At 36.0% G+C, this 10,013-nt stretch overlaps 2 protein-coding genes across 2 annotated transcripts; one reads left to right on the top strand and one right to left on the bottom strand.

The window, feature by feature from the left end:
• On the top strand, positions 1 to 3,591 carry acod1 (aconitate decarboxylase 1). Its single transcript, XM_034304532.2, has 5 exons — positions 1 to 98; positions 228 to 389; positions 539 to 628; positions 1,324 to 1,523; positions 2,203 to 3,591. The coding sequence occupies exons 1-5, from the start codon at positions 87 to 89 to the stop codon at positions 3,170 to 3,172; spliced, it is 1,434 nt and encodes a 477-aa protein (XP_034160423.1). The 5' UTR covers positions 1 to 86; the 3' UTR covers positions 3,173 to 3,591.
• Positions 3,592 to 3,786: 195 nt separating this feature from the next.
• Positions 3,787 to 9,988, bottom strand: zgc:162944 (uncharacterized protein LOC569993 homolog). Its single transcript, XM_026911658.3, has 4 exons — positions 9,728 to 9,988; positions 7,742 to 7,913; positions 6,993 to 7,191; positions 3,787 to 4,135 (listed from the first exon to the last, which is right to left on the bottom strand). Exons 1-4 carry the CDS (start codon positions 9,833 to 9,835, stop codon positions 3,940 to 3,942), a joined length of 675 nt encoding a protein of 224 aa, XP_026767459.2. The 5' UTR covers positions 9,836 to 9,988; the 3' UTR covers positions 3,787 to 3,939.
• Between the last annotated feature and the right edge of the window lie 25 nt (positions 9,989 to 10,013).

Genomic DNA, 10,013 nt, shown 5'->3' with positions numbered 1-10,013 from the left:
GGTTGATGAACCAGTTCTGATAGGATGCAAACTAGCATATAAAGGGAGCGAGTTCATTTTCATACCTCAGATCTCACCCTTGCAAGATGATACGAAAGGTATTGCCACTCATTTTTTGCCATATATTTTAGTGTAACCTCTTGTATATACAGTCATTTTATAATAATTTTGTAATACTCACACTAAAATATTTTTTTAATTAGCTTAATTCTTTATTCATTTTTCAGAGTGTTACAGAGAGCTTTGGCGCAGCCATATCATCTTTGAGCACAGCCCATCTTACTGATGGAGTTATCAGAAGAAGCAAGAGGATGATGCTGGACACACTGGGGGTTGGATTGCTTGGAACCAGAACTCCAGTCTTTAATGTGGCGTTCCAGTACAGCAAGGTAAATACTATACTGACGCTACATATTTCAGGATACAAGTTAATATTAAACAACAAATTAAGACAAAGATTAAGTTAAATTTCTTCATGCCAATTTTTTAATATACTTCTACTTTAACTTGTAAGTTTGCAAATTATTTATTTTATTAGAGATACCAAGAGAAACAGAACAGCAGTGTGTGGGGGAGACCAGGGTCATTCCTTCCACCTCATTATGCTGCATTTGTCAATGGGGTTGCGGTAAGTTACCAATAATTCTCATATTCTGAAGATTTTTACTGTTATATTACTGGTAATTATTGATGTTAACAGTTCATCCATACAATTCTTTAATGCTGGTTTGTGTGTCTATCTCTTTTATGAGGAACACTAAATACAGTTTGACCATGTTTGATTAGATGTTTTTATACGCCTATTTTTAATCATTCATCCAGCAAAGTATTGTGTGTGTGTTTGTGTGGGTGTGTGTGGGTGTGTGTGTCTGTCAGCTGTCAGTTGGACAGATGTGTAAGTTGGTAATATTGTTTAACTTTTTAGTTTTACAGTAAAATGAAACTAAGTGAAAGCTTACATGTGGAAATGAAAAGAGCAAAGATTCAGTTGTTGCTTCAAACATAAAGCAAGATGCCACTAAAATTCTGTCTTGTTATGCATTTGTCCTTATAATAGAAGAAAATATCCAACTTGTATTTAATGTATCTCACTGTAGCGTCACTATTTGCTCATGTCAGTTAACTGGCTGGAAATCATGGTTAGGTATTTGATAAGTCATTGTAATTCATGTTAATTCTTGTGAAGATGAAAATAGCTGTTATAATCTAGCTAGGTTTATAACATTCTCAGTACATTCCCAAGTAATATATCTGCCTGAAAATATAGGTTAGGTGCTCTACACTATACTACACCCTACATCATGTTGATGATCACTCATTTAGGTGCACTCTATGGATTTTGATGACACCTGGCATCCTGCCACTCACCCCTCTGGAGCCGTGCTGCCTGCGCTGTTGGCTCTAGCCGAGTCTCTGCCTTCTAAACCTTCAGGCTTGGACCTACTTCTGGCCTTCAATGTGGGACTTGAAGTTCAGGGAAGATTGATGAGGTTTTCAAAAGAGGCTCATAACATCCCCAAAAGGTACAATGGCATCTTACTTAGTGTATTTTATGTTAGCTATCAATAATAATAATAATAATAATAATAATAATAATAATCTGAGTTCAAAATCTCAAAGTGCCTATATTAAAAAAAGATTTGAAGGCCAAAACAAAGTATTTATGATAAGGCACTTTAATGAAGCAATCCACAATCATGATAATAATTAACTATAAATAAATGCAAGCGCTAGGTAATAACCTGGTAAGTGTTTGGTACAAACTCTAAAGTACTCAGTAATTTTGTGTAGAAAATTGAACTACATTTGGCCAAATTAAGCTTGTACATCACACTAACCCTGTTATGTCCAAGAATTTAGAGGATTGTAAAAGAAATTGTTGTAGTGAAATCACAAAAGGCACATTTAAGAAGAAAAAGGCCCCTGAATTATGAATAGGCCAAGCATATATTCAATCTGGATTCAAAAACCCTTTTAGAGCTTGTGCTGCATACAGTATATTTATCTAGAACACTATTGTAAGGTTTAGAGACAATGTAAGAAAAGGCTAATGTGATTTATTCAGCTAGAATCATATTTTACTCCCCAGTGCACTCTTTCTTAGTGGATTGTAACTTGTTATAATCCTGGGTAAAAATGTTGTCATTTATCCTTGAGCAACAGCTTATCAGTCATGCTATACCTTTTGTCTTCCTTTCTCAGGTTCCATCCTCCTACAGTTGTTGGTGTTATGGGCAGTGCAGCTGCCACAGCTAAACTCCTGGGTCTGTCCCCATCTCAGACCATGGCAGCTCTTGCTATTGCATGTTCATCTGCCGGTGCTCCACTAGCAAATGCTGCTACTCAGACTAAGCCACTGCACTTGGGAAATGCTGCTAGGAGGGGCCTGGAAGCATCTCAGCTTGCTCTTCTTGGTCTAGAAGGCAACAAACACATTCTGGACCTGGAGTCAGGCTTTAGCATCTTCTACCAGGATTATTTTCCACGTCATTTGGCTGAAGTTTCCCCAACTAGCCAGTACAGGTGGGTGCTGGATGAACAGGATATTGCATTTAAGCGATTTCCTGCTCATCTCGGCATGCACTGGGTAGCCGACGCAGCAGTCGAAGCGAGGAATAAAATTCACACCAGAGAGCCAAATGCTGATCTCAGTCAAATTAAAAGGATTGTACTGAGAGTCCCTTCATCCAGGTACATAGATTGCCCACTCCCAGCAACAGAGCACGAGGCTAGGCACTCGTACCAGTTCAACTGCTGCAGTGCACTGCTCGATGGTGAGGTCACTGTGGATTCCTTCAGCAGTAAAATGATGGAAAGGAAAGCACTGAAGGACCTGCTCCTCAAAGTTCATCTGGAAAATCCAGAAGACAATCAGGCTAGTTTCGAAAAGATGTACTCTGAAGTTGTGGTAGAGATGGCCAACGGAGAAACATACAAAGCACGTTGTAACACATTTTATGGTCACTGGAGAAAGCCTCTCAGTCAGGAGGATTTGGTAAGGAAATTTAAGAATAATGCAGCGACTGTGCTGGGCACAGATGCTGTAGATAGTATTGTGCAATTTATTGACAGCATGGAGACAGTCACTGACTGTTCTGTGCTTGGGTCATGCATGCAATTTCATAAGCACATAAACCACAGCAATGAATCCTATTATTCAGCATCTACTTGAGTGTTACTGTAATGATAACTCATACATAACTCAAACTGACATTTGACTGAGCTTTAATTTTGGAATGGTGATCTTTGCACATACAAGAATCTTCTGTTTTAAATGTATCAATGAAGCCTGATAAATTAAGTACTAGACTGCTTTTATTACCTGCCAAAACAGAAGATAATATCTGACATGAATACTCACATATGCATATTTAGTGGATTAGCTATCATAAATGGTTGATAGTCTGTTTAGTTAGTTGTTTCTTAAGACTTGAGATCAAGGTATGAAAAGTGAGAAATATGCCAATAATGAACACAGTAGTATTACTTATTCTTTATGCATGTTTGCAATCAGTAACAACTGAAACTAAATGTTGAAGCTTTGTGTACTCTGATGTATTTACATAATGCATAAATAAAGTGTTAGAAAACTATAAACATGTTCCTTTTTGGAAACACCAGAGGATTTTCTACAAAACACACAAGATTTCATCACTATATCATGAGGTAACGTCCTAACCACATAGAAACTAAAAGAGAAAGGAAGTTAAACAGCACTGGCTCACTGAAGGGATGTGTGTAGAGAGAAGAGGAAATAAGAAAATGACAGCTGATGACAGTGCAGTATTTCAGTTCAGAGTCACATGCAGTTTATTTAAAAAAAATTATACTTTGTAATTAACATGTGCATCACAGCAGTAAGGCAAAGGTCATCCTCTGATATGCTTTGTAGCTCTAAAAAGGTGTTTACACTTGCTGGATTGTGATGCTAGTGTGCATTCAGGCAAGTTTGAGAACATCTTGAATCATCACACCAATGCCATCAAATATCTCATGGAGAGGTGCCTTGCACATAAAGGCACAGGTGGTGACAAGCTTATTTTTCTCATCCACATGGGCTTCATTGACATTCTTGCAGATGTGTTTACAGCCCAGCTGGGTGATGGCTTCTGCAGTCCCTGGTACATCAGGAGATCTGAAAAATCAAATAAATCACAGAGCTCACTCATTCTCTGCATGATGTTTTTGTCTCCTTTCTTCAGATACTGAATGATGGAATCAGTAGTGAAATGCCAAACTATTACCAAAATAGAATAACCAACCAGAAAAATAAATAAATTACTAGAAAATGTGAGGATTTTTTTATGTACTGGCAGGAATTGTAACACAAATTGTTAAAATACAAGATGATGTGAAGAAAGCTGCCTGTCCTGCATGTCACTGTCTACAAGTCAGGGTACTTTATAATGTTAAAATGTATCTAAATAAATTCAAATATATCTTTAAATAAAACAAAATCTACTCTCCCTAACAAAGAAGAAAATAAGATAGCACATGGAAACTGGAAAAACACATTAAAATACCTATAAATAACCCTATAAATGCAATAACCCTATTAAATATAATAACCCTATTATAAAAATGATAACATTTCATTTGGATTTTTTTTTTTTTTTTTGCTATTTTCTCTTAGGCTGAAATTTGGGGTTGTATAATCTAGTCTACTAGTTAACTAATACATTCACTAGTCACTGTTGTGGGGAGCTGTTGACTAGTTGGGGCAGTGTTAAAAACAGAGGCAGACAGTAAGAAGTTGCAGGCAGATGGGAAATAACGCAGACTAAATGTTCTTTTATAGTCGAAACATACTGCAGACTAGATGAAGTCAATGCTACAGTCAACTACACAAGACTATGCTGGGAAAAGGTCTTTTTTTTTAGTTCCTTGTGTTTTAATGGACCATTAACATTTTGATATCACTTTGAATGAAATGGAGAGACACACTCCCCCCACGCCTGAAGGCAGGGTTGCTGATGAACTCCAGGACAAAACCCAAATATATTCAAATATGGTGTGGCAGCCATTGGTAAACTTTAACATTTTCTACTTTATATAGTTCTGAAAGTTACAAGTTTTCCTGAACTGAAATATGTTTCTCTTTTTCACATATCTCAACCAAAAGTAAAGTTCTAGCATTTTAAATTCCCTCAAACGTGAAAATGGAGATACATTTAAAGATTTCTTTACAATTCCACTGAAAGTTGCCCCATCTAGTGATATAATTATAATCTAATCTACTTATGAAAAAAAAACATTACTGCTATATTTTAAAGAATTATAAGCTTACACTCCGAAATGCTGATTGACTTTGATTAAAGGTCAAAACCGACATTTAACAAACCGTAGCCTCATCGCCTCTTCACCAGACTGATTTCTGTTCACTGTAAATAATCACTAATTAAAGAAGTCAGTTCTGCTGACTAAATTTCTTTTTTTATTAATAATTTCTTTTATGATTAATGTCTTCTCTGTTTTGACGGTGATGTGGTGGAGCAGCAGCACATATTGCATGTACAATAATTCTTCTCATTCACATTGCACAAGAATATCATGAAAAAATGTCCATATATATATATATATATATATATATATATAACCCTGCTTGATGGCGGCCTTACATTTATCTAGCGTTATTGTTCGTGCTTCTCAAATTTCATGTGAAAAATCATGTGCCTTAATCGCCATTGTACACTAACTGGAATGTCTTGCAACACATTTTGCACCTCACCTCAAAACAGTTGCTTGTTACTGTCAACTAGTCCTGGTATTGTTCATTCTTCTACCAGTTTTCTTTAAATTTGTATTTCTCCAATTTTTTCTCGTCTGCAATTTTCCGGAATGCTTACACAAAATTAAATAAATATGCTTATTATATAAATAAATATGCTTATTATATAAATAATAAAATTAGCAAAGAATTTGCATTATTATAATTATCATAATTATTTTATAATTATTATTATAAAATATCATTTAATCATACAAAATAATATTGTTACATTTCAGTTTAATTACAATTTTTTTTTCATAATAACAGGTTTCATTTCAAAATGTTTTTAAACTAATTTTATTTCATGCCCCTCTTTTCATTTCACTATGACACTTTCATTTCTGTTTCATTCTGTTCATTCTGATCATCTGTCACTCAGAGATCATGATTGGTTGCTTACACATTCAGGCCTAAGTACCACCACACCAAATGGCAATCATCACAATCATTCTGTCGTCTCTCCTTTTGTGTAGTTTGTACATTGATTGGACTGATAATCTGATGTTGGTGCCAAAAATGAAACCTTGTATTGATTTTTTTAATCTTTGAATGACAGGGAGGCTAAGCTCTGCGAGCACATTTATACCAGCCAGCCCTGGGCCTGAGCATTTCTAACAAATCTTTAAAAAAAATTTTTTTTAAATAAAAAGCCATTTTGAGATGGTGTTATTGTGAAAACAAGTATGAAGAATTAATATCTTATACAAATGAATCAGCATTATATATTTATTGGATTATTTCACTATATATTGACTCATGCATTTCTCATTTTAATATTTATATAATAAGCATATTTATTTATTTAATTTTGACTAAAATGGTATTCTATAGGTAAGCGTGTAGCAAATGTAATAGAAACATAGCTATGTTGTGCTGTCTTTATTTCAAATAAATTAATTTATTAAACGGTTCATGTTAACATTGTCACCTAATAAATACACTGAAGCTGGAAATTTAATTGTAGTCTGTGTAAAGTGGAAATTAACACATTCTTTGCTGAATAAAAATAGTGATGATCTGAAACAGTTTTGGAATGGAAAATGGAAAAGACTACTAGTCAACTACTTTTACGAATTACTGGTTGACTAGGAAAAGTAGTCATGCAACCCCCAGTCTGAAGCTGTACAGCTGTCTTCATCTGTGTGTGTGAAAATGTGGGAAATCTGTTGTGAATTGTGATAAGGTGGTGCAGGTTATTACACCCCTAGAAATGCAGAAATACCTTTCATCTTTGTCATTGCCAACTGTGACTTCACAGCCAGGGAAGACCTTAGCTGCCAGTACTGGAGAGATGCAGCACAAGCCGATGGCTTTCTTCTCAGCATGGAAAGCCTGCAGTACTGCTTTAACCTGCTCATTCACACAGCAGTCTTTGCCTTGTACTGCCCAGCTGCACAGGTTCTTTGCGACTCCAAAGCCACCTGCCAAACAAAATATTAAACCGTAAAACCCTACACTGCATTTCACGGTAGACCTGGAATTATAATTCTTCACAAGAAATATTTCATTTTGAAGTTTTGAGCTAGTATTAAGTAGATTAGAAGTACACATCCCAGCAACAGCCAGACAGCCACTGTTGGGCCCTTGAGAAAATCCTCAACCCTCAAACACTCAGCTCCGTGCCTGGATTATATTCTGCTTCACAGGAAGTTGTTTAAGTGTCAAATAAATAAATTCAACTTCAGTGTATTTTTGTGTGGCATGGTGGTGCAGCACAAAGCACTGCTACACTCCAGGTTGCCCAGTTTGATCCTGAGCTTGGGTTGCTCTTTGTGTAAAGATTTCTGCCCAGGTGTATTCCCATCTCATGTCCAGTGTTCCTGGCATAAGATCTGGATTTACTGTGACAACTTACAGGTTAAAAGACACCCATTTGGGATAATGACCCAGAAGCTAATAAATGGAAGGAAAAACATGTCACTTAATGTTTAAAGAAAGCTTCAAATAGAAATGAGAGGTCAGCCCTCTAACCTGGGAAAATGATGGCATCAAAATCCTTTACGCTGAGTTCAGACAGATCTTGAATGTCACCTCGGGCAAGTCTAGCACTTTCCACAAGCACACTGCGCTTCTCCTCGGTGGGGGCACCTTTCAGGTGATCTACAACATGCATCTGATCAATGCTGGGTGCGAATATTTTAACCTAGAATAGTGACAACGATAATTAAGTTTAATTTACATAGCACCTTTCCAAACTTTAAGGACATTTTACAAAACATAATGGCACTTATACAAGCATTTAAAAATAGAAGTAAGAGAGAAAACAAAATGAAAATGATGTGTGGGAAATGCTTGCATTACATGCAGCAAAAAGAATTCATTCTGCTGTTTTTTAAAATGCACACACAACAAGACATACAGAAAAAGACTGACACGATGAAGCATATGTCAGAGATGGTACACTAGACCAGAGATTTTCAACCTTTTTGCATCTGTATAATAAATTCCATGGACCATATGAATACAGATGTATTTTATGAACATGATCCAATTATGCAAATATTAGACTCAGTATTCATATGTCTAATCACTTTATGGCTATTTATCAGAGCCAAAGACCTTTTTAATTCCTGAACTTTTCACCGAGAGAATACATTAAGTCCACATTATAATTATTTGTAAGCTTACTTGTTTTTGACTCACTGAGGCTTGGATTAAATCCATTCAATTCAAGTGACCAGTGAACAGAAGTGGACAAACTATTAGGAAATTATACTTAAATTAAAATTTTACTCAATTAAAAATGGAAGTATCCAGCTAAAAAATTTACTCAAGTGAATGTAAAAAAGGTGTTAATTCTACAGTAAATCTACTTAAGTTTTAAAACACAAATGATTTTAACTGATGAAATTTACATATTTTTCAAATTAGATTGAGTTCAGGCTTACTAAGGAGGCAAAGAAGATTTTATACAAGTCTTTGTTACTTCAACATATTAAACATTTTAGTGAGGTAGGGCCGGGGGGCTCATCCTCCCACTGCAGTCTGGTGGATTATCCATATTCAGATATACAAGATAGCCATCATTAACTACACTGTGTAGCATGAGAAGGTCTGTGATGAACTGGAATGATTTTTGATAGTTTTTTCTACACTGTAGTACTGGATTAGATGCGACACTGAAATGACTGAATGCGGAAATGAGACTTTTAACTGATATATAGCATACAGTCTGGCTGGATGAGGGAAGAAGAGAACTTCGAGATTTGTAACTAGTACTTTGAAGCTCAAAAATAATGTAACTACTACTTTTTTTCTTGGAAATGTAAGCAAGTATGAGTACTTCTGAGTACAAGTATTCAACTTCAATAACACTCAAGTAAATTATAAATACACCAAATTAACACTTGGCTGTTCTCCTCAAAGGCCACAGTGTAATCTAATGAAGCTGTGCTTCAGCATACTAATACAGACTGTGCTTTCTGGATATATATCTGTTTCAAATACAGATTAAGAACATAATGCTTGTGGTAAACAAGTATTTTCGATGATTAGCTCAAAAGGAGCTTTCATGTAGGAAAGGAAATGAGGAGATTGAAGAGAAATGTTCTTTCAGACATTGAGCCACGGCGACCTCTAGCGGCCAAAGCCTGTGTGTTCCTCTAGCGCCATTTGATAAAAATCTCCTGTTGAAATATAATAAAAACAGGTTAAAAATTGAAATGTTATGCGCCAAATGAAACAGCTCGTTTCTTTGTGTCTGCCAGCGCAAATTATTATAGACAGGGTACATTTGGAAATGTTGCTTTTAACTATTTCTCAAGACAAAAATTGCATAATGATACCTTTAGCACGTTTGTTATTAATCTACCCGCTTTATATGTAGTATGCGTTATAGTCATCTTATTATTAATAATAGTAGTAGGAGTATTTGCTTTCTATTTTTGGTGCGTTATTCCAGCTAGCACCATTTGTAGCAGGGTGTGATCTGTGTGTGCACTTGGCATAAGAACTCACACTTGCTCCATTTCGGCTTAAATGCACCAGAACTGCAGAAGCTTCATGGATTTCAGTGCCGTCGAAAACACCACAACCTGCTAGAACTACAGCTACACGCTTAGCCATTGCTGTAAAGCGATGCTACAATTCACACACTTCAATAAAGGCGATGCCTGCAGTACTCACAGAAGTGTGAAGTGCTGAAGAAAGGACACTCGGATGTCCGTGAGTAACTTTACTGCTAGCGCCCACAGTTTGGTTGCAGTGGAGAATGTACAGTTAAGAGGGCTCGCCTTCCGGGACT

Source organism: Pangasianodon hypophthalmus, chromosome 5 (genome assembly GCF_027358585.1).
Source record: "Pangasianodon hypophthalmus isolate fPanHyp1 chromosome 5, fPanHyp1.pri, whole genome shotgun sequence".
Taxonomy (NCBI): domain Eukaryota; kingdom Metazoa; phylum Chordata; class Actinopteri; order Siluriformes; family Pangasiidae; genus Pangasianodon; species Pangasianodon hypophthalmus.
The sequence above is the reverse complement of the archived record's forward strand: the minus strand, read 5'-3'. Positions and strand labels throughout refer to the sequence as shown.

Bases quoted from the DNA above. Each gene is read 5' to 3' on its own strand.
- acod1 (XM_034304532.2), top strand. The intron at 390-538 runs GTAAATACTATA...TTATTTTATTAG, and splicing joins TGGCGTTCCAGTACAGCAAG to AGATACCAAGAGAAACAGAA. The intron at 1,524-2,202 runs GTACAATGGCAT...TTCCTTTCTCAG, and splicing joins GCTCATAACATCCCCAAAAG to GTTCCATCCTCCTACAGTTG.
- zgc:162944 (XM_026911658.3), bottom strand. From the start codon at position 9,835: ATGGCTAAGCGTGTAGCTGTAGTTCTAGCAGGTTGTGGTGTTTTCGAC. The intron at 7,192-7,741 runs GTTAGAGGGCTG...TTTGTTTGGCAG, and splicing joins TGATGCCATCATTTTCCCAG to GTGGCTTTGGAGTCGCAAAG. The intron at 4,136-6,992 runs GTATTTCTGCAT...TTGATTTTTCAG, and splicing joins GGCAATGACAAAGATGAAAG to ATCTCCTGATGTACCAGGGA.